Below are 23302 nucleotides of genomic sequence, written 5' to 3'. Positions count from 1 at the left end.
GCCTCAATGCCGGTGAAAATGGTCCTCATTACTTGCTCTTGTGCAGATGCCATGTCTGCGCGAAGGAGTCATAACAGGTCCAGAGTGCGAAAGTCACCAGGAGCTGCATGGCGTTTGCCTTCGCGAACAGCAGCGCCACTATCCTTGGCATGCTGTTGACAGTACACAGCTGAGCCGTCTTGCTCATTCGAGCGCTCTAGCATGTGCAGGGCAGTGTCGAGATAAGTCCTCTCAGCGTTGCTACCACAACCTGGGTAACGAACGCTCCCATCGTCTCCGACAACCCATAGTGCAAAGCTGTCAGACCTCTCCCGTCCGAAAAGTGAGCAGAAACCTCCTTCAGCAATCAGATGATCCTCCTCTTGTCAGCATGATGCAGGTCTTTGACGCAACTCCAACTCATACTATTATCGCAGACTAATATCATCTTGTATCCCAGCTCTTACAAGTCCATGTGCATGAAACGTGACTTCGTTCGCCCTGTCTCGGCTATTTCAGGCGCCTTTTCTGGTGTGTGCTATCGCATATCTGTGTGCGCTTGAATCCGAAGTGAAGAATAAAGACATTCATCCATTGTCCATGTGTATGGCAAGTGCAGTCCTGAAATCCCGACGAAGTTGTGGACGAGCACAGACAGCGAGCACAATCCCTTGGCAAGCACGGGGGTCATAAGAATCAGATAAGAATCCATCAGATAGTCCATCAATGCCATCCATATCCTAGCATCGAAGCGATGCCACCTTGGTGGTGTGACATATCGTCCAACCACACTCAAGTCGGCGATTAGACATCAACACATATTGCTAGGGCAGTCTCAGATCATCAGATTTTCGCAATTTGTCATTCTTTCCCGTACCACGGACAGGAGAAGAGGAGGAAGAATCTGTCCTCACAATGCGAACGTCCTTATGTACACCGTACCACAGAGGAAACTCTAAAGGTATCATCAAAAATCCTCCGAGGTCCTTTCAGTCTTTACGCAAAGTCCTTCCGTCCATCATCCTACGACGCAGCCGCAGTCGACGCATCAGCTGGCACCTTTTCAATCTCAATCTTAGGCATCGCAGCACCAGTACCACCCAAATCCGTTGCTCGAGCCTTGGGGTTCTTAGTATAATAATTCGAAATAGCGGACTTGATCGCATCCTCGGCAAGCATAGAGCAATGCACTATTCATCAAAAAAGTATCAGCAAACCCATCCTCTTTCCCCATCACATTGTGACACAGTTGGATTTTTCACTTACACTTCACAGGCGGCAAACACAACTCCTTAGCGATCTCCGTATTCCGAATCCTACCGGCCTGTTCGAGCGTCATGCCCCTCACAAGTTCCGTCAAATAACTCGAACTGGCAATCGCAGAACCACATCCGAAAGTCTTGAATTTCACATCCGTGATCGTGTCGTTGCTGGGGTCGACTTTGATTTGTAGCTTCATCACATCGCCACAGGCCGGTGCACCGACGAGTCCTGTTCCGACGTCTTGAGCGTTCTTTTGCATGCTTCCGACATTTCGAGGGTTGTTGTAGTGGTCGAGGACCTTTTCGTGGTAGGAGCGTTGTTGGATTGGTGCTGTGGCTGCCGTTGCGCGGATGAATTGTGGTCGAGCGGATGTGGTTGCTGCTGTGCGGAGGGAGGCTTGAGCTGCTGGGGCAGCGGCGGCGACGACGCGCTTGAACATGGTCGGCGTGTGTTGATGGTTGTCAGTCGGTGGGGTTGGTTGTTTTGGATGAGTTGGTAGTTATCAGGTGGGTTGTAGGTAAGTGGTTGTTGTGTAGGTGTGGTCGAGGGTAGGAAGTGATAAGCTCTTTGCTAATGACTTCAACTTTCGAAGGTCCGATTTGGTCTGGGCGCGGGCAAATCGCGATGACATCGCCACCGGCACCATCGGAGGACTTCTTCTCCGACTCCGCGTTGCCACATGCGGTTTCCTTTGTTGCTCGCTGTCACATGACACTTCAATTCATACATCGCTTCGTGCTGGTAATGCTGCGCTGCGCTGTGCTGCGTCGCTCTATGCTATGTCTATAGTACACTGACAGCCATCAAAGACATTACCTTACTCAAGCAAGCTGGCCTGGTTGGCATACAGCACGTCCACCACATTGCCAAGCTTGCCGATCGTGTCGAGAGCCGCATCGTACCCCCTGTCGCGCTCTGCCTCTTCGAAGATCTCGAGCACACCCTGACCTTGATCCAGCACACCAATAATGACGCGGTCAAGAATCATTTGGCTCAACTTCCTCTCCACTTGTCCCACGTCGAGACCGACCATTTGTGCGACGTGTGTGATCTCGACGCGCGAGAATGGCTCGATAACCTTGATCAGATTCTGTTCCAACATGCTGTCGTAGAGACGACGCAGATGCGATGCGATGAAGCGATCGCTCCCCAGCTCGTAGCGGTATGCGTGAAGTGCTTGCTCGTACTCCTCCAAACTCCGGTTGTTGTGTGCGCGCGCGACCGCCTTCATGGCGTCCAAATTCTTGCCTGCGTATCGTATGGCATGCTTCGAGGTCATGAGTGAATCGACGTCATCCTTAAGGTTGAGCATGATTTTGCAGAGAAGCATGTATTGCAATGCCGATGTTGCCTTTGTGGCGTCGTCTTGCGAGTGGTAGCCCTCCATGGCTTCGATGAAGTAGGAGAAGGCGGTATTGAAATCGCCATCTTCAGCGTGTAGCTGTCCAGACTGCATGTCAAGACCTGCCTGCAGAAGCGGTGGTGTGTAGACTGATGCAGCGCTCGTCCGCGCGCTTGTGAGCGCTGCTCTTCCCTTTGGCACATTCCCCAACGCATGGTAGACTCTGCTCTCCAGCAACTGCACTTCCACCAAGACCAGCTTGTCATCTAACCGCTTCAGCTCTTTCAGTAGATTGTTGATGAGTGTGAGAGCGTCATAGTATGATTGTGTCTGCATGTAGAGGTTGACCAGTCGGACCTCTAAGCTCTGGCGAAGGAAGCCCTGGCGCTGCGATACGGCCCAATCGATGCATGACTTGGTGACAGATATTTGGGTGTCGGTGGTATTGGGGATGGGGGCGAAGAGGTCGAGAAGTTGTCGGACTAGAACATGTCAGTATTTGCGCATCCTCCCATAGTTCAGTGCCATGACTGACCCAACTTGGCGGTCTTTGCTCTTGCGAAACTGGTGAGGACATCTCTCGTTTGCTGGATGAGGTTCACGAGGTCGTCGGTCCGCTTGTGATCTCTATACAGCTCGCCCAATCCCACCAGCGCATTCTCAAACTCTCTGAGCGCCTTGTCGTTCTGGCCTGGCTGTTTCGACAAGATGTCTTTGTAGATGCTCTCGGCTTTCTGTGGTTGATCTTTGGCCAGCTTCCGCGCCTCTTCTATCCGCTTCGCATTATCCTGCTGCGCCATATTGAGATGTGCTTCGCTCTTGACCTTTATTCCTGATGCGAGAACGGAGTGACGCTTCAGATGCACAGTAGATTCGAGGCGATGAAGGTGTCGTGTGCGGTGTTGATGTTTCGGTGCAAGTGCAAGTGAGGCTCCAAGCTGTCCGCGAGTCGCCGAAGATCTCCCGGCACAACATTCATTCAAGCTGTCCACATCAAGCTTCAAGCATTTGATCTCCCTACGACATTGAGAAATCACGACATCACGGTCCGCCCATAATGCGTTTGATACAGGCTTTCATAACGGCATTGCTGCCATTCGCGGCGCTCGCGGCCACAAAGACGCCCGAAGAACGATTCAACGAAGCCATTTCGAAATCACAACCCATCAAGCTTGACGACAGGGCATACGACAAACTTACCAGAGCTCCGCGAGACTACTCTGTTGCCGTTCTCTTGACAGCTTTGGATGCAAGATTTGGATGTGCCCTATGCACAGAGTTCCAGCCAGAATGGGAGCTTTTGGCCAAGAGCTGGACCAAGGGCGACAAGAGCAAAGAGTCAAGATTGGTCTTCGCTACACTGGACTTCTTCGATGGAAAGCAGACCTTTCAAAGCGTAAGCAAGCATGGAAATGGCATAATGGGATCTTATACTGAGTACACATAGCTTCAACTCCAGACTGCTCCAGTGATGCTTCTCTGGCACCCAACTACTGGACCCCACGCGAAGCCTGACAGGCCCATGGAAAGATTGGACTTCAACACTGGGTGCGAGAAAATCTGAATTGTTCTCCCACGGTATTCGGCTAACAACAATCTAGCATCAATCGCGCCGACCCAGTCCATGGCTGGCTCTCTCGAAACCTGCCTGATCGACCTCACCCACCACTCTCCCGACCAATCAACTATGTCAAGGTCGCCGTCACCATCACTGCTGTACTTGGTGTAGTCACCTTCTTCGCCGTCGCTGCACCATACATCCTGCCCATCATCCAGAACCGTAATCTCTGGGCTGCCATCTCACTCATTGCCGTACTCCTCTTCACCTCCGGACACATGTTCAACCACATCAGAAAGGTGCCATACGTTGCTGGGGACGGGAACGGAGGCGTTAGCTACTTTGCAGGTGGCTTCCAGAACCAATTTGGATTGGAGACGCAGATCGTTGCTGCGATATGTGAGTCCATACACTCATTGAACCCTTGCGTTACATGCTGACTTGCTGCCAGACGGAATCCTTGCATTCGCGACGATCAGCCTTGCGCTCAAGACACCTCGCATCCAAGATCCACAGGCACAGAAACTCGCGGTGATCGTCTGGGGGGGCGTCATTCTTGTCGTCTACTCTTTCCTGCTCAGTGTCTTCCGTGTGAAGAATGGAGGATACCCCTTCTGGCTGCCACCATTCTAGAGGCCTTGTCGCGGCGGTGAGCGGCCGAAGCGGGCTCACAAGCATTGCATGTGTAGGTAACATGTATCAAAAGCGACCATTAAAAGCATTCGGCGCATAGAATCCATCTCAGGCTAATCCTCACTGCAAGCATGCTCTCTCAAACACGTTCTTCCATGGTCCTACAAGCCGCTTCTACGTTATGTAGCAATTCCATGGAGCTAATGTGAAAGCAGGAGGCCACAGTCTCAGCATCTGGAACGTGACGCGCTCGCAGCTCAGCACGAATATCAATCCGTGGCTCTCACTCATCGTCATGTAGTCAATGCAAGCTCCAACTGGAGCTCACTCAGCCTACGGTCGAGAGCATTGTCTTGAGCCACCGAACACATGGCGGACTAAAAAAGCAATTCATACAATGTCGGGTGCTGCTTTCGTCATCTATAAATCCCCTTCATACATGTATCCACTAATGTATCTTCAAATTCTCCTCATTCAAAACCCCAAAAAGCCCCTCAATTTCCTGTCCCACAGCCTCAATATCCTGCGCCAACTGTCCCGTCACCAGGACATAAGCATACAACATTTCATAGTCTTGTTCCGTAACCACATCTCTAGCCTCACCACTTCTCCGGAACTCGGAGATTTTCGATAAAAGTCGATCTCGACTATCTTCGACGTTGGGAAGGACGTCGTTGAGGGGATATTCGAGTTTGATGCTTGACGCGAGGACGGTGAACAAATGTGAGATTCGGGCTGACAGGGCGAAGCGTTCGGGGCGAGTGTATTTCAAAACTGCGGCTTCGCCGGGCGTGCATTGGAGGTTTTTTGAGATGACGACGTTCATGGCGTGGAAAGCGTCGAGCATTCTGCCTGCGCGGTCGAGCATGCGACCGATTTGTTGATCGGGGAAAGGGCCTTGGAACTCGAATTCAGATTTTGCGGCGTTGCGCAGACTGCGGAGATTTGCGAGGAAGCCGTGGAGATCGGACTCTTCGCGAATGTCCATGTATGCTGTTCGGGGTTCGCCGAGGAGGAACATGGCTAAAGGATCGCGTTTCCAGATCAGACCCATTCGAAGCCAGAGGACGCAGAGACCTTCGCGGAGCTTGTTTCGGGCGGAGATGGGCATGATCCAGCGGCAGACAATGATGGCCCAGGCGCAACCCACCGTTACTGAGACTACACGGTGGAGGACAATAGCCCAGATTTCGGGATCGATGCCGCCTTCGTCGTCGTCGTTGTCATCGTCATGGATGGACAGACTGTACGCATAGAGTGCGCTGAGATTGTAGGTGAGGATGATGAAGCGAGCCATCGGGCCGTTATTTATGGCGATGTTGATGTAGAACGCTGGCAAGGACATGATCCAGCCACAAAACCCGAGGAGATAGGGGTTTACAACGCCGTCGTGACTGCATATCAGCCAAGCTATAACAGCACACGCCGCGCCGATCAAGGTTCCAAAGATTCGATTGAAACCGGTCGTGTTCGTCGCTCCGACAGTCATGGAGCAGACGACCATATACGATACCAGACCCCACTCGCCTCTCCAATGCAAAAAGAATGGTCGTGTCTCGGGCAGAAAGGCAGGCAGGGCGTATAGTGCAGCACCAATGCCGACTTTCAGAGCGAATCTGGTGTCATCTCGTCTCATCCAGCGAAAAGCGCGATAGAGGCTGTAGTACCAAGGGCCTGCGCGCATCTTCTCAGGATCTGCAAATCGGTCGGCTTTGCGAATCGGCTCAATGCTATATGCAGTATCAGGTTCTTCGTTATGCTCAGGAAACGTATGCCTCGGACTCTTGGTTCCGTCGGGCCTCTTTCGCTTCTTCCAAAAGAGCAGCCACTTCCATGACTTGCCTGGCGACTCCATCTCTCGCTTTAAGTCGTCCAAGATCTCAAGATAAGTCAGAACATCTTCGGCAAAGTCCAATAGTGAGAAAGAGAAGTGTCCGCAGCAGGCAGAGACCTCCTCAATATCTGCCAGCACTTCTTCGGGGCGGCGGTTAAAGAGCGTCTTGGAATGATAAGGTCTCCTCGATTCTGGAGAGGCGGCTCCTGGTGTATGAACTTTCGATGAGAAACTACTCTTGTTCCCTGCCTCAGCATTGATGGCAGCGTTGACAGCTCGACTCTGGTGCAGTGCTCCTAGCGCATTCTTTCGTGCTTGTCTGTATAGATCGATGGCCTGCTTTAGGCTAGCGTGGAATTGGGGATTGATGGCGACTTCAAGCTCCCGATTCGCCCACGGATTCCAAGCTGCCGATACTTCTCGAAAGGGCAGCTCGTCAAGCGTCTGCTTCAGGGTAAAGACCAGACTCTTGGTCGGCGGTCCAAGTTGTGTGATGAAAGCCACAAACATATCACCTGGGCTCTTGACCATATTATGACTTATTCCGAGCGTGATGGGAGTATCGCCATTGGCCTCGGAGTAGGAAGTGTATGTGGAGTAAGGAGTTTCTGTTCCACTCGGTGTCGCATAGTCGAAGAAGCCGCCATTCTTCTTTGCCAGGTTCTCGACAGGACTCTGCACTATACCATTATTCGTAAACCGCTCTCGAGATCCAGCTGAGCTCTCTGGTAGTTCCGTAATGACATCAAGGTTGCCAAAGAATTGCTCTCTTTCTTGAGCGGGCGATCGAGGCGTTGACGGAATTTGAAATTCCTCCGCGCATGCTGCGCCGTCTCCGTTGGTGTTTGTCTGCGAATTGATGAAGGAAAATTGAGCCAAAGCTGCACTACGCAGACCTCCTAGATCTTGTGAGAGGCCATCGAGGCATCGAACAACTCGAGCTTCGACTGCATAGACTCTTTCACGACCGAGCACGTAGTATTCCTTCTTCGCTTCGTTCAGGTTCTTCTTCATCTGGTTCAGAGAGCTGTAGTGCTCTTTCGCCAAAGTCTTGAAGTACTCATCCTCCAGGTCCTGCTCGCGCCCATGCAGGAAAGCTCTCGTGATACTGATCAGCATCTCTCCGAGCAAGTCGGTGTTCTTTTCCATCTGGTAGCTCAGCTTCTTCCTCGCCAATGTTGGGAAGAGCACGACGTTGATGACGCTCGCAATGATAATTCCCAGTATAATCATGCCGAGAGTTTCGGTGATCCTTTTGTAGCCAAAGACGCCTGCCTGCACACTTCCTTCGCGAATGAGGATGTTGATGGTGCCCAGCGATGCCAGCGAGATGGCCACGTTTACCAGTGGATTGCCTAGGCGTTGTTTAATCCAAGCCATGAAGCCGAATCCTCCAGCAACGAAGACGGTCAAAACTACAGCATGGCCAAGCATAATGACATGCTGATGCGCAAAGAAAATGCTCACAGCCATGGAGCCGAAGCTTAAGAATGCAGCATAGCAGAATGCGATCAAAGACAGCACGAAGGCTTCATGCATACTTCCAACCGTTCTCGCGGGATGGAAATACACAGTAATGGTGGCGACTAAGTGTTTCGAATCATTTTTGCCACCAAACCAAGCAGCGACCCAAGGTATGAGAGTGGCCATAGATCCAAGCAGGTAGGCGATGGAAGACTTGAAGATACCTTGTCCGGTAGGCGATTTCGCAAACATCCAGAATTGGCATAGTCGGCGACGAAGAGCTTCCTGGAGAAGCTCTGACCTAGTCTTATGTCTGCGATACGTATCGTAGCCTCTGCCGTCTCCATATGCTAGCAACGACTCGTCTTCTTGTCCGTCGCTGCCACCGGCGATGGACATGCGATTGGAGGCATCTCGAAGGGTGAATGTGCGTTTGGAACGCTCGCCGGTCTTTGGCAGGATAAAGGAGGCGCGACGAAGCTGTATATCATTAGCACGTCTTCGCCTATCCATCATCGGCGCGCCATGAGGTATTGCTTGTTTGCTGCTCGTGCTGATGATGATGGCATTGCTGTTGCTATGCTGGCTTTGAGGTTCAGGGATTGTTGCAGGATCCCTACCTTTCTCCCAAACCTTGATCTCCTGCTAGCTTCGCGGCCCTCGCCATCTGCGACCGGGGCCATCACGGCGGATATGTGTTGTGCAATGTAGCATCAAGAATTGCATGCTACGTGTTCGGCAAGAAAGGTGTCAATGCTCGGGTGGTGAGAGAGTCAGCGGCGTGGTCAGTCGGCGGATTGGAAGTCTTGGAACAACATCAAGCAAAACGTGGCTTGGCTGCGGGATTCTTGGAAGAGCAACGTCGCACAGCATTGAGGGGGTGACAATCTACGCCATGGGAGTAAAATAGCAGGCAATGGATATGATGTGCTTTCAGAGCCATATCGTACAATTGCAGGAGACATGCGGAAAGAGGTGGAGAGCGACAGCAGCAAATCTCTGAGCAACATCTGATACTATGGAAGGGGCTATACACCGAGCTCCATGTCGCTGAACGTCTCGATGTTCCGCCGGTCTTGCTAGCCTTCTCCACCGCGCGCCCCAACTCTTGCAAGAAATCAGAACTCCTCGCCTCTCTCGCCGAATACTGAGCGCTTTCACTGCCAACAACTTCCTCCACAATGAAGTCGCAAGATTCTTCTCAGCAGTGCTTGGAATGTCTTGGCCGCGAAAGACGAGGTAAAATCCGTATTGGTTGACGATCGTTCCTACACTCGACGGGACAACGATTGCTTGTGCCGCTCCAGCATCCATACTTGCTACATTGAAGCAATAGTCAGCAAAACGTCAAACGGCTTGGCACGTCGGTCTTGGGTCCGCTCTCAGTCAGGACGAGACACCAGGAGAAATAGGCCTAGGAAGACTGCCACCCAGCAAATCCCAGGCGCTGTCTTTCATTGTCGAGTGTAAGAACGACAGAGTCAGCCAGGTCTGTGATCTGGTGATGACTTCTTTGCTGCCAAAGATCTTGCGATGACGATAGGGATGCTTGAGATGTCTGCTGCGGCAATTGCAAAGGTTATTATTCCATCAATCTGTGCATCAACAGTCTTCACTTGATCGCCAGTGGTACACGACTCGGTGGCAGTCACGTAAGCAAATCAACAGCACTCCTCCTGATCTGCAAAAAGCCCTCTCGCATGAGTTGAAGATGCCGTCTCATGTTTGCTTCCTTGCCGCTACTCTGTGCCGCATGGCTGCTGGCCAGACCACTCCATGCCGAAGAGCCGATCGCATCTCCAACACAGGGTGATAATAGCCAGACGATGCGATAACACCATGCGTCTGCGTAAGCTGATGCGTAAACACTCTCGAGTCTATGTTCGTGAGAGATTTGACAGTAGATGCAATCCAATGGCTGCCACGAGGTCTGCAAGCCATCGCTTCGGGTGCTTGCACGAATCTCAAAGTACTGTACATGTACAGTCGTTGATTCAGTAGAGAATGCGATGCTACTGGCAGAAAGGACCCTATACCCTAGTTCCAAGCCAAGTCAGATCGGCTGACATGCTCGGCAGCTTCGATACAGGGTGTTTTGTAAGCTCGACAAGGTCGTCAAACTCTTGCCCGAAAAATTAGCGAGAACGACAGGCCTTGATCCGGGGGGAAGACAAGAGGGTGAAACCCGAAATACTCCTCTCTATGAAGATCGACTACAGTCATCATCAGCGAAACTGCAATTTATGCTGATCTCATCCTTCTGCATATAAGGAATATGCACGCACCGGAGGATGCGAACTCCTTCGCGAAAGCTCGCGAAAAACAGAAAACCTTGAGCAAGCGGCAGCCGGCCAGCCGCTTGCTGAGACACACCAAGACTTTTCCAAGAACTAACAAGACCAAGTCCACCACGCGAGCGAAAGGGCTTGGCTGCCAATACTTTTTTTCGTCTAATTGTGCTTTTCTTGGTCGAAAATGAATCATCAATCAGCTGGGGCAGGGCAAGCCTTGGAAAAAAGAAAAGTCATCGAGTGGGAACGGTCAGGCTAAGCTTTTGCGGTGTCGAGGGCCTAGAGTTTAGGTTGGAGAGCTATTTTCAAGCTTGATTCTGCTTGGTTTCTTATCGTAGCGAATCGTTGGCATTGTGGACGGCCCAGCTTGTCATTAGGGCAGCCACAACACGTGGGCACGGGCACTACGGTCGTCTTTGGAAGCGAAGCGATGCGGCACAGCTTGATGATGATCATGTCAAGTCAGACATTATTGAACAGCAGGTGCCTACTGAAAGGAGGAATTGTCGTTGGCCGCATTTCCAGTGATCTGCTGGTGGTGCCACCTTTTTACAGACTTCCCAACTTCTTGGCTCCTTCGTCCCATGGTCTTTGTTTTGCGCAGCGATGAAAAAGGCCGACCTGAGGGAACGAAAAACTCGGTGGAGCAGCTGACGTGGCTTACGAAGAGCACGGCGATATATCCGCTCGAAATACGGTGTGTCGTACACCCTGCCTTGTGCATCGCACCAGAAAAGCTGGGATTAATGTGCAAACGAGGCGTGGCGTTCTTGGAACCACGATGGCGTATTTTGGATGTTCCGGGGGCGGAACAAGTGAATGAAGGACAGCTTGCTTCAACACACGAGGTGCATACCACTTGAGAGCAGGATACAAAGGCTTGAGATATCGCATCCTTCGACCGATGATCACATCTGTTTGAACGCCGTTCGCCGTGCTGTCCGAGGTATACAGCGCTGACTCTGTACAGCTGGTCACAGCACGATTGGTCTCTGAACCTGGCATCCCACCCTGCCCCTTGGCAGTTCTAGTTGCTCTTGGCGGGTTTTAAGGATTAAGGTATGGTTTTGGCTCGTCGGACTGAACATGATTATGCCATTTTCTCGGCAACACACTGATGAACCATGGTCGACAGACCGGATCAACCAGAGTCCCTCTACTCTGTTTCGTATTCTGCTCTTTCGGCGGCCAGCCAATCTCGCATCAAGCTCGTAAGGGAGTCCAGTTCGATGGCTAAGCTAGTGGCGAGATCGTCCAGACCCAGAGGAAGAAGGCGTGGTGCGAGAGGAGTTATCGCTTCGCGAACGCCCAGACAGATCGGTTTGCGCCACAACGAACCTTCAATACGCCAAAAACGTGTCCAGCCGGGCCAAGAATGCACAAGAGCGCACAAGACTCCGTGTCTATCGGCGCCGTCCAATCGCCCACATGGTGCCGCTGGCTTGCTTGGTGACGCATGTGCCGTCGCTTAGCCAAGCGATCGCCGCGGCGAGCAGTGCGAAGGACATGGTTCATGGTGAAGGAGCATGCAATAGATGGGCAAGCCAGAGGGCAATGCAAATGCCGTCAAAAGCACCCGGAATGAGGCATGATAAACAGCTGCCGTATGACTGGCATTTCCGTCGTGATTCTTGTGCGATGCCAGGGAGATTGGAATCACGGCATGTCTAGGCGGACAAGACTTTTGCCAAGCCACGATCGCCTGAAACTGATGAGCTAAAGGGCGCTAGATTAAAAGTGAATACAAGCTTACTTGGAAAGTGGGGCCCAGCCCTCGCGAAAACTGACTCCTACCCTTGCACAACTTGCGCTTACTCTTTTCCAACTCTGCCTCTGCCTTTCCTTCCACTCTCTTTTCCGCCTGCTGCCCCTTCGGACAGAATTATTGCGCTGCAAGGAACGGCGAAGCTTGAAGCCAGACGTTTGCTTCTATTCACTCCACTCGGGAGCAAATCCCCGTTTGTCAGTCAATTTTCGAGGTGCGTCACCTTGCCGCCGGTGGCCAACCAGCGCTAACAGGCCTTCAGATACCACCTTGCAATAACGTCTCGGCAAGACCTCTGAGGTCTTTGCTGCAGTCATGAACGGAATGGAGACGTATCATGGCCATGTGCGAACGCCTGCCGATGCCATCATTCTGTTCGAAGCGTGTCGCATCGGATTACTTCCTCGTGTGCAGCGTCGACTTTCCGAAAAGGAACGGCAGTCAATAAAATCTGGATCTGTCTTCGTGTGGGACGAGCGCGAAGCTGGCATGCGACGATGGACTGACGGCAAGTCCTGGAGCGCAAGTCGAGTCTCGGGCAGCTTCTTGACTTACCGCGAAATGGAGGGCAAGCGTGGTGGCTCAACTTTCGACAAGAACGCTTCCAACCGCGATGGCATTGGTGGTGAAGGCGACAGTGACGGTGGCCCTGATGGCTATCGCTACAAGCCTGACGGTCTTATGAAGCAGTCTTTCTCCATCACCACCAATCAAGGCCAGCATCTTCATCTGATCAGCTACTTCTCGCGCTCGTCTACTGCAGCCAGTGGACTCATGCAGCCATCAAGTGACCCGCAACTCCGACATATCAGGCCTGAGAAGGGCATGTATCCTGACTCGACTGTCCACGAGCAGAGCAATATTCCAGCTGTGACACAAGGCCCAATGGGCTCTCCTGGCTACACTCACGCACCACACCAACCACCATATGGACGACCATATTACCCGCACTGGGCGCCACCGAGCCCCATGCACACGCCTCCACCACATCACGCGTACTCTCCATACTACCAGCATCCGCACGCTGCCTACCCAGGAATGCACTATCCACCACCACCCACTTCGTACGGCGCACCTCCTGGCATGACTGCTTTCGACCGCCCGCCGCCACCGATGGGCAATACTGCACTGCCACCTCCACCGCCTGGTCCATACCACCAACCCCATCACAGCTACTCCGGCAGCTATCCACCACCGCCACCAACTTACAACTCCAATGCCTATGCTGGATACCAACCCCCGCCGCTGCAAGCCCCTCCTTACCCTGCAGCACAGCAGTCAAAGTACGAGCAGAAGCTGCCAACCACAGAGCAGTCTCAACAGCAAGCGCAGCAGCCAACACCTGCCGGGTCGGACGCGAATAAGTCAGAGGATAAGCCCTCGTCACCCAAGGCAGGCGTATCGCAAGCTACCGCTGGCGCACCCGCTCCTGTTTCTTCTGGTCAAACTATCCCTAGCATATCTGCCATGCTCAACGGCTCTGGAGACGGTGGTCCACCGCAGAGGACCAGTAGTAGAAGTCCAGGTGGCACCGCTCGCGCCGCACTTCACGACATTCCAACCTCTAAGCTCGGATTCGAAGCTAGCAGAGACGTGCAGACGATACGAAACCTCGACAAGACCACTTTCAAGCAGAACTTTGTATGAGTCCGTCAAGTCAGGGTCAATCATTTTGGTGTTTTCATGTAGCGATATGGGGCATGGGGCATGGCGCAGGCAGAGCGGAGGTTTGCTCGCCTATGATTATGTTTACGATGTGTGCCGTTACTACTATTGTCACGGCAATTGCATAGACGGACGGCTAAAGGAAGCCGGGGAGCATTTTGGAGCAAATCGCTGATGGGGAACTGTGTATTCTGTTTAATGTTTCGGGTAATCGCTATCAATCTAGCTGAAGCAGCCAGTAGCTGATCGGAAGATGAAGAAGCTTGAGTGGTCCAGTATCGTCGATTCTCACGGTTTGCCATCTCCGTGACTTTCTACTTACATCGCTAAATGAAACACTGACCGATCGCGCTTTCCGTTCTCGCAACACAAACTTGGCAAATTTAGAAGGCGCACATGATTTCTCGTTTCCTCGTATAAGTAAGTAAGTAACGCTAAATTCATGCATATCATAGCGTTGGCGTAACCTTCATGTCGAGAGCGTTTGGTTGATCGAACTTTGGGACACTCGGAAAAGCCGAGGTCGCTTTTATGCATAGCATAAGGCACTACAGTATCTCTTTTCGCCGAATTTGCATCTCGATCATCATACCGCCGGGCTATTGGTGGGAATTGTGGCTGTAGCCAACCGTGTCGTCCGTTGTCGTCTTCGTCGTCCACGTGCAATTCCGCTACTAAGCAAATATCCATATCCTTCATGTCTCATCTTGTTCTTCCTACGACCAAGCTCCAGGCGCCCTCTCGATTCTCAGCCGGTATCGCAGTCGCAGTCATCATACCCGCAGCAAACGAACCCAGTATAACAATCACTGCTCACCAGTTTTTCGTCCACCCTGCGTACTATTCCACCCAAGTCTACTCTTATAATTCGGGAGTTCGGCATTGTTCCACGCATTCACAATCACACTAACATCCACGCGTCAGCAAAACCTCAGCGCAGCGCAACAAATTCAAACTTGATGTCGACATACTTCTGCGTCTTATCCCCCAACTTCTCATCTCCTTGTTCTTTCACACTAACCCGCAACCCCCCATCTTTGGTGAAAGACATGTGTTTTTTCTCCATGTGTTTTGACCCGCGGTCTGCGAGTTCGTTGCTCCACAGGTAGATTTGGTAGCCGAGGAAGGCTAGGATTCCGAGGACTCCGAAGAGGATTATGAGGGGGAAGAGGCTGGTTGCTTTTGCCATGGTGGTGGGCGCAGCGCAAGGTGGTGGGTGGGTGGTTGGTGTGAAGGGGGGGTGTTTTAGTGAGGAAGAGAGTGCATAAGGAGGAGGAGTCGCGCATGCGCAAAGCAGCTGATGCGTGGCTGTGGCTGGGCTGGAGCTGAAACTCAGGGTCTGGTTTCAAGCCTTAGCGCGGGTATAGGGTCTCTCGGAACCGCGGTATTACAGTTGTCCGGAAAAGAGCTATAACAGCACCGTTTAGAAGGGATAAACTGTACGCCTTGTAGAACTAGTGTATATCGGTATAGTATATCGATTTGAACGATGTTAGTACTATACTCGGCGATATATTATTATATAGGCGAAGCGTTCTAGTATACGAACCGTTCCTTAGGGTTAGGAAGCGTTCCGGCTAATAGAAGCGCTAGAAGTCCGCGGAGGTGCGTCCGTATATACACTTTACGTACGAATGTTCCTCTATTTGCTCCCTACCTATTTATTTACTTACTACCGCCGTTGCTACTAGTAAAGTCAATTTTTTATATAGTAATCGCAATCGCTTTCGAGACCTTTAACGTATTAATATACCTGTACTAACTGACCTCGTATATTGTACAATATCCGAGAACTAATCCCTATTTCCTTATATTCTACTTCTTAAAGCCTAGAAAGACTATAAGAGGTAGAATCTTACGACATATACTACTATTTACTCTACGATCTATTCTGCTTTAATACCTACTTTAATATCTGCTTTACGAAATACTTCGACTTCAACTTCGATAGCTTTAAATATACATCTTATAAGGCTTTAATAGTAGCAAGATCTTATTAGTATATATCGTATAGTTTTAGTAAGCATTTATTTAGCAATTGTTAGTATGCTTAGCACTTTCGTTTATTAGCATATATCTAATCGTAGTAGTATATATATTAATATCTTAGCATTCTCATCTACGAAGTACTTAGTTAGCAACTACTTAAGTATTAAGACTATAACATTTATAGCAATTTGAAGCATAAGACACGATATAGCATATAGCATTCGATTATAAAGCCGAAGCCTAAAGCATATAGCAAGCGAAATATAAAGCCGATGCTTAAAGTATATAGTATATAGCATATAGTAAGCCGATTATAAAGCACGATTTTCAGGACTTTTAGATCTAGCTATTTCAATACTACTACCGGGAGCACAGCAGATATAACTATATCCTTTAGCAGCACTACTATATAGTACAAATGATATAGAATACTAGTCTCTTTCATTAAATAGGCATATAGTATAGTAGTTTAGTACTGCATTGTATACTAACATATAATAGACTCTACGAGCTTAGCTTCGTTAGCTAGCTAATCCTAAGAATGTCGTAAAGCGCGTTTTACCCTAGTCCTATCCTAAACCCTCTTCGAATAAAAAGACTATCTATAAACAAGATACGGAGAATATAGCAAAACTGTATTACGAGCGAAATGTTATACACTTCCTTTATGCTTTATATAAATTTAAACACGATGTAATTATACGAGTTTACGGCCCCGAGTTTTCTACTACTATACTATACTATATATAGGTACGGAACAAATTTCTCGATATGCGAACCTTTAAAAACAAGGTTACTATAAGAGTACGAGTAAGTTATCATTTATTTACTATATGCCTATTCTTTTTGCCCTCCTCTAACCCCTTTTAGCTTTAGGTCTTAGAGTTCTAAGATAGTTCATTTTGAACCCGAATCTTATAATTTTAAGCTACCTAATAGGTTATTTTGATCTTTATAGTTCATTTATTATGCTTATAGTTCATTATAATGCTTATATTCATTTATAATGCTTATAATTTTGCTATTCTGCGTCTACTTTAACTCTACAAACTCGAATATTTACCTACCTAAGAGCTATGCTTTTGCTAATAGCTTATAATTGATAGTATATACTAATAATTTAATAGGATCAGGCTAAGCTAGAGGTAAAGGAGACTCCTGCCCTCCTAACTATATTAAATGGTTAGGTTTAAGCTTTCTTTGTAACGAACTTCTACGAGAATAAGTTCTTTACTATATTAGTGCTTTATCTTATACTGTTTAGCATAGGTATACTAATCTATATATCGCAGATACTACTACTTAAAGGACTATCTAGACTACAAGTCCTCGAAGTCTCGAGGTAAGAAGTACTACTCCTATATAATATGCTATACTGTCCTCGCTCTATTGTTGCTTATTTATAGTATACTAATATCTATTAGGGCTCTATTCTCGCTTAATAGCTATAACTATTGTCTATATTAAGGCAGACAGAGCTCTTAGTGAGATCAGTATCGTAAGGTCGTTATATCTATAATGCTTATAATGCTAATGTATATTATAGACGTACGAGACTACGTATACTAAGATGCTCTAGAAGTACGACGCGTAGCCGTAAGTCTATCCTTTAATCCAATCTTAAATATACAGCACTCTTAGTACCTCCGAGACCTCCGTATGCCTTAATATCTATACTATAATTACCGATCTAATCAACCTTTAATAATCGACTTCGTACTACTCGTTCTACTCGTATATGCTAATATATATATAGAATAAGTAACAGTTAGGATACGCTTACCCGCGAGCACTTCGAGTTTACGTATACTATAGCATAGCTTTTACGAATCCTTACTACTAGGTAGCAATACTAATATTCTATAGCATTCCTCCGATAAAGCAGGTCGGTAATCGCGGTCGAAAGGTACGTAGAGTAATACAATCTATTAAAGGTTATATCGTAGCTAGAAGTCTAAGCATACTGCAAATTATATCCGTATAGACTAAAGATATCGCTAAGGCCCTCGCGGACGCCGACGAGGACGGCTTTAACTTCGGTAGCGACGACGAGGAGTAGTTGTTTCTTTATTTTTATATTTATACTATTATCTGCGCTAGTCTGCGCTATATACGCTATAGGCGCTGCTTGCTTGCTTGCTTTGCTGCTCTGCTACTTAATATTTTATATATATTATTATTAATGTATAACTTCTTAGACTAATAACTAGGATCTAGTCTTATACCTCGCTAACTAAATATAGAAAGACTTCTATTGCTATTAAGACCTACGTAGCGATATCGAGTCGAAAGATAGATGTACTACGAGAACAACCTAGCCTAACTACTATATAGCGCCGCAAAGTGTATAGGAAGTCTAAATTACGGCTCTATACTTAATTCACTTACGCTACTATATAAAGAACGCGTATATATGCAGTGTTTATCGCGTAGCGCGTATACGGGTACCTACGCCTGCCTTGCTATAAGCGCCTGCCTACAAACACCTAACTCGCACTTCTAAATTCTGCTTCTACTATACTAATAATACTTCGAACAAGAACACTTAAAGCATTCAAACTATTTAATTAATTACAGCTTTAAGCGACTCGACTGCGATATAATATCGTACTGCAACCTAGAATAGCTAGAGCCGGAGAAGATACCTAAGCTAAAGCAACTAGAACTATAATAACTAGCGGCGCCGACAACCTTAGCAGAGCCTAGTCTATCTAATAGATAGCAGCCCGATTCTACTTAAGGTACTAAGCGTACGCGCGAGGACGATACTAATAATCTCGGTAGTCTCTACGATACTAGTATAGACGATAACGACCTAATTCTAGATATAGAAGGTATTATAGAAACTATCGAAGGCGCTAATAGCAGCGACATAGATATTATACCTACTAAGATACCTATCGCTAAGATAAAGCCGGCCGAGCTAAGCCTCGAATTAGCTAACTTATAGGTCTAGCCTAACCGCGAAGGTCTACTCGACAATGCCGAAATGATTTAGTTAGTAGACTACTAAGATCTTGTCCTCGACGACGACGACGATAACGGCTTCTTTAGTAAGGACGTAGCCGTACTAGGTACTAAATATAATAAAGCCGAAGAGCTCGACCCGAATATCTAGTATAGTCTAATACTACCTCTAAATCAAACAGTATTATTAAGCAGTAGTAGTAGTAGCCTGTTTAGTGTCGACGACTTAGCGATCCTTAACTAGAAGAAGGGCTACACAACTCTTCGTATTACTAACACTAAGCTAGCCTTCGCTCTATAGATCTAGGAGACAGGCATCTTACGAGCGGACTACTCGATACTTCGCGCGATCTTTGCTTTAACTACTAACGCTAACCTTAAAGATCTACTAGAGACAGTTAATACGCTAAAGCTCTACCTTCGGTTAATACTGCTACTACTTAACCTACGATATAAGGACGTCGCGCTCGAGGAGAAGAAGCAGCTAATACTACCGGCTAGCCTTAAGTCTATAGGCGACAACAATGCCGCGTAGTTACTCTATTTCTTTAATGCTTAGTAGCTGTTTGCACGTATGCTAGTCTCTTAATTCGTAGGCAAAGTCTTCTAGGGTATAGCGCACTTTGTAGACGTACTAAAGCACTTATAGCAATCTATAGCGTAGGCAAGCTCGATTCGCGCAACTTTAGGCTAATTCGCTCGATATCTAAAGAGCGCTAGAAGCACCGATCTAAGCACTTTATATAATATAGGCCTAGCTACTAGCAAGCCTGCAGCGTAGTAAGCTAGGCTTCTAAAGAAGCCGAGTAAGAGTTAGGGTAAGCGAGCTAAGGACGTTGCATCTTATAAACTAGATCTAATACTATCGGCGCTAACAGATTAGAAGCAATTTATCGGCTTGCCTAGCGGTGCAATCTTTCCTACCGACTTTATTAGCTTTATATACTATAGCGATACGTACAATTGCACTACGAGTAGCACTAAGCATATCGGACGTATGCTCGGCATTAGTATCGATAAGCGCTCGTAGCGCGGCGGGCTATTTAGCTACCTAGGTGCGCTAAATACTATATCGATTAAGGTACGAGCGATTATAGTATATAGTTAACTGCCTCTAGATCTCCGCTAGGCATTAGCTACCGATATTGCAAGCAACGAGCTATTTATAACCGATAATGTCGACTACTATCTTCTACCCTCTAATATCTAGCTATTCGATATAGGCGTAATTGCAGTGCAGTACTCCTTCGAGAGCAAGATTAGCTCTATACTACTAGCCGATACCTACAACTTTATTATCCGGCGTATTGTCGATCGCTAATCGAAGCTGCGCCTAGTATATAAGACCTATCCGATCCGTAGCGAGCTTAAGGTTATAGCATTTAGACGTCTATAGCTAATTAACAAATTCGACGCTTACTATATAGGCTAGGAGACTGTTTCCTTACCTATACTTAATTTCCTCGATAGCTTTAGGCTCTATCGCAATATACAACGCTCTATACTAGGTATTTACTTCGTACCTACTAGCTTAACTAGCGAGGAGCGCAATCGGATATCTAATATCATCCCCTTTACGCTTAGTCCTTACGGAAGCAATATTAGCGACGTTATTAAGGCAATCGGTCTATCCCTACGAGCACTCGACGAAGGCTAATTTCTTAGCCTTCCGAATAGCAATTAAGCAATAGTATTAGCGTTTACGATAGTGTATATAGGAGATATGCTATAGTAGTAAAGCAACTCTAGTATACTACACTAATCTGCTAATATCGGATGCCGTATATACTATACTATAGAAGATAATCGCGGCTAGCTTAAGCTTAGATAGGAGATAAAGTACTATTACGAGACCTAGCGGATACGTTAATTTATAGACGCCTTGCCTTCGAATAACGCTCGATATAAATTCGGTCGGCAATTCGGTATAGCTCTAGAGGTACTAGCTCTTGCTAAGATTATACTAGCGTTAGATATCTATAAGACTCGACTAGCAGACCTAGCGTACTCCGAGCTTAATAGAATCACTTATATACTATATAATGTCTTGCTTAGTAAGGTCCTAATTATATCGGTATAGGTTAAGTATGCTTAGGTATTAAAGAAGTTTCTATTTCCGCTAGGATAGGGTCGCCTAAGATTGCTACTCTACTATCTTCTTACGTTTAGCTTGTCGGAGCACGCGCGTTAGTCGATAATCGCTCTACTATTGCTCGTAACCTAGTTAAAGGACGAGTTTATAGCACCTAACTTTGTCTAGGCTATACGTTCCGAGCTACGAGTATCGGCGATCTTCTAGCACCTTTAATAGTAGTAGTAGCAGCGAAACCTAGCTATTATAGTTAACGATATTCTAGCTTCTGTAGTTCTCGTACGGATCTTGTCCGCTATCGCACGTACTAACATCTCTTGTCTACGCAGATTACTAAGCAATAGCGAGTTGATCTACGCTAGGAGATACTAGCTACTTGCTAGCTATTCTAGGGCCTTATAGAATGCGCTACTATTGTTAATACAAAGAAGCTAACAATAACGGTAGGTCGCGCTGCTTTACAAGCTCGTAGTGCTTTATAGGCTTATAGAGAGTCTTAAGTCGTAGGCGGCGGCGATTTACAAGCTCTAGATACTATCGAAGGCTCTATTAATCCTAAGCACAAGCACCGACTAATAGCAAAGCGACTAAATATACATATTAGCGCTTATTAGAACGAGGTAATCGACGAATATAGAGCTACTATTAACGTTAATATATTCGGTAGCGAGGCTAAGTATAAGGTAATAAAGTAGAAGATCTATAACACTAACTTCTAGAATCCTAAGCGTAACCTGCTTATAATGCATAGTCTTAAGATAACTGTTCGGCTACTTATCTAGGGTAGCTTCGATAGCGACGAAGATCAAAACACTAGGTGCCTCGCTTAGTAGATAAAGACACTCTACTAGCAGAACCCTCGCCTCTTTAATAGTCTATTGCTACGTACTAAGCAGGAGAAAGCTTAGGCGGCTAAGACTAAGCTTAAGCAGACGTTCGCTAGTAATGCTAATTATTCTAATATACAGACTAGCAAGCGACTCGTTTAGTATTGGTGCGACTAGCTTCTGCTATTGCTAATTCGCAACGATAGCGAGAAACTAATGCCGATACGAGCTAGCTTAAAGCAAGCCTATTAGCAGGAATATAGTAGACCTAATATTAATACGACTAACTCGGAGCCTATCTTCTAGTACAAGCGCTTTACGTTTAACACTGTAGCTGAGAAGCGTATTATACTAAAGCGAGGAGATTTCGTAGGTTACCGTAGCGGAGAGATTAGACTCGTCGACAAGATCTTCTCGTATAAGGTATACTTCTAAGCTATTATATTATATACACGCTAACTATTTAATTAACAGGCCTCTGCCGTCGCCGAGCGAGTGCTCTTTATCCGTATTTAGCTAACGACTAAGTTATTAGGACTAGATCTAGTTACCTAATTACCTGTCTACCGCCTCGATGCTAGTAATAAGAAGATTGTTATCGGCTTGCCTAGCATTAGCGGCAAGCGGGTCTAGATAGTGCCGTTCGAGCGTATTAATAAGGGCCTAGAGATAAAGCGTATTCCGGTCGACAAGATGCCTACTAGTATAGAGCTTCTATATATAGATTAGGACATTTAGTTCCTTTAGGTATATACACTAACTCCGCTAACAATATAGAGGTTACTAACTAATAGTAGGACTAGGTTTATCGTCTTCTTATAGAGCATTGTAAGTCTAATATCTAGTTACTTTTACACTATAGAATACTAACTATATATAGTGCCGCAACCTTCTAATTCTTAACTCTTACTAACTAGGTATACTTATCTACGTTGCTTTAACGAGCTATCTACTAACAGTCTCTTAGATCCGAAAGATTATCGACGATAATACTACCTAACAAACGATATTACCGTACGAGCGATCTTCGAGATACGATTGTAGTTTAGAGTTTAGAGTTTAGACTTTAGACTTTAGTGCGCCGGAGTATAGTAAAACAGCGGTAGAATTAGCACGCTATAGTAGTATTAGCAAGCACGGCGGCGTATAGAATGTCTAGTAGATAGCTAAGCGCAATAGCAATTGTAATGCATATAAATAGTAATTGTATATAAATAGTGCAGCGTAAATAAATAGTTATAAGTACGTACGCGGTTCTACCCGTAGAATAGTTCTTATTAGCGGAACGCTTCGTTAGAGTAGAACGGTTCCTTACTAAGAACTGTTCCTTATATAATAACTATAATAGTACTACTATCTAAAATCTACTATATCTAATAAGGACTATAATAACGCAGCTCTACAAACTATGCAGTTCTTATAAGGAGCGATATCGTTACTATATCGAAGCAGTTCCTTCGGACCCTAGATACGCGCTAAGGAGTGCTATACGTACTCGGCGTTCGGAACGATTATGTTTTAACGTATGCTTACTTAATTCTCTTTCGAATATACAGCTAAGAGAATACTGTACATTACAGGCGCACTTTAATTCCTAGTATATAATCTATACAAAGTGTAGTTAGCACCGTTT

At 47.2% G+C, this 23302-nt stretch overlaps 7 protein-coding genes across 7 annotated transcripts; 2 read left to right on the top strand and 5 right to left on the bottom strand.

The window, feature by feature from the left end:
- Positions 1–815: 815 nt before the first annotated feature.
- MYCFIDRAFT_204296 (uncharacterized protein) lies at positions 816–1501 on the bottom strand (the record flags this gene model as incomplete). Its single annotated transcript, XM_007930397.1, has 2 exons — positions 816–1169; positions 1246–1501. 2 exons carry the CDS (start codon positions 1499–1501, stop codon positions 1003–1005), a joined length of 423 nt encoding a protein of 140 aa, XP_007928588.1. The 3' UTR covers positions 816–1002.
- A 475-nt stretch (positions 1502–1976) lies between these two features.
- Positions 1977–3384, bottom strand: MYCFIDRAFT_52075 (uncharacterized protein; the record flags this gene model as incomplete). The annotated part of the gene is made up of 2 exons (XM_007929811.1): positions 1977–3066; positions 3120–3384. The coding sequence occupies 2 exons, from the start codon at positions 3382–3384 to the stop codon at positions 2060–2062; spliced, it is 1272 nt and encodes a 423-aa protein (XP_007928002.1). The 3' UTR covers positions 1977–2059.
- Positions 3385–3615: 231 nt separating this feature from the next.
- Positions 3616–5236, top strand: MYCFIDRAFT_58906 (uncharacterized protein). The gene is made up of 4 exons (XM_007929844.1): positions 3616–3980; positions 4032–4132; positions 4186–4541; positions 4594–5236. Exons 1-4 carry the CDS (start codon positions 3642–3644, stop codon positions 4773–4775), a joined length of 978 nt encoding a protein of 325 aa, XP_007928035.1. The 5' UTR covers positions 3616–3641; the 3' UTR covers positions 4776–5236.
- Positions 5224–8586, bottom strand: MYCFIDRAFT_140051 (uncharacterized protein; the record flags this gene model as incomplete). Its single annotated transcript, XM_007930396.1, has 3 exons — positions 5224–6774; positions 6883–7182; positions 7291–8586. 3 exons carry the CDS (start codon positions 8584–8586, stop codon positions 5224–5226), a joined length of 3147 nt encoding a protein of 1048 aa, XP_007928587.1.
- A 214-nt stretch (positions 8587–8800) lies between these two features.
- Positions 8801–10053, bottom strand: MYCFIDRAFT_176667 (uncharacterized protein; the record flags this gene model as incomplete). Its single annotated transcript, XM_007930395.1, has 10 exons — positions 8801–8878; positions 8902–8910; positions 8942–9227; positions 9254–9388; positions 9420–9454; positions 9504–9524; positions 9551–9634; positions 9681–9710; positions 9740–10003; positions 10033–10053. The coding sequence occupies 10 exons, from the start codon at positions 10051–10053 to the stop codon at positions 8801–8803; spliced, it is 963 nt and encodes a 320-aa protein (XP_007928586.1).
- Positions 10054–12453: 2400 nt separating this feature from the next.
- On the top strand, positions 12454–13158 carry MYCFIDRAFT_121455 (uncharacterized protein; the record flags this gene model as incomplete). The annotated part of the gene is made up of 1 exon (XM_007930394.1): positions 12454–13158. A coding segment is annotated over one exon (705 nt), but the record flags the coding sequence as incomplete, so codon positions are not given.
- A 1021-nt stretch (positions 13159–14179) lies between these two features.
- MYCFIDRAFT_211830 (uncharacterized protein) lies at positions 14180–23199 on the bottom strand. The gene is made up of 4 exons (XM_007930393.1): positions 23159–23199; positions 21295–21299; positions 14766–15145; positions 14180–14700 (listed from the first exon to the last, which is right to left on the bottom strand). Exons 3-4 carry the CDS (start codon positions 14981–14983, stop codon positions 14601–14603), a joined length of 318 nt encoding a protein of 105 aa, XP_007928584.1. The 5' UTR covers positions 14984–15145; positions 21295–21299; positions 23159–23199; the 3' UTR covers positions 14180–14600.
- Positions 23200–23302: the final 103 nt, after the last annotated feature.

This window comes from Pseudocercospora fijiensis (genome assembly GCF_000340215.1).
Source record: "Pseudocercospora fijiensis CIRAD86 unplaced genomic scaffold MYCFIscaffold_6, whole genome shotgun sequence".
In the NCBI taxonomy this organism is placed as follows: domain Eukaryota; kingdom Fungi; phylum Ascomycota; class Dothideomycetes; order Mycosphaerellales; family Mycosphaerellaceae; genus Pseudocercospora; species Pseudocercospora fijiensis.
This window is presented reverse-complemented; position numbering and strand designations above follow the sequence as displayed.

Bases quoted from the DNA above. Each gene is read 5' to 3' on its own strand.
- MYCFIDRAFT_58906 (XM_007929844.1), top strand. From the start codon at position 3,642: ATGCGTTTGATACAGGCTTTCATAACGGCATTGCTGCCATTCGCGGCG. The intron at 4,133-4,185 runs GTGCGAGAAAAT...ACAACAATCTAG, and splicing joins AGATTGGACTTCAACACTGG to CATCAATCGCGCCGACCCAG. The intron at 4,542-4,593 runs GTGAGTCCATAC...ACTTGCTGCCAG, and splicing joins GCAGATCGTTGCTGCGATAT to ACGGAATCCTTGCATTCGCG.
- MYCFIDRAFT_211830 (XM_007930393.1), bottom strand. From the start codon at position 14,983: ATGGCAAAAGCAACCAGCCTCTTCCCCCTCATAATCCTCTTCGGAGTC. The intron at 14,701-14,765 runs GTATGTCGACAT...CGTGGATGTTAG, and splicing joins TTGGGGGATAAGACGCAGAA to TGTGATTGTGAATGCGTGGA.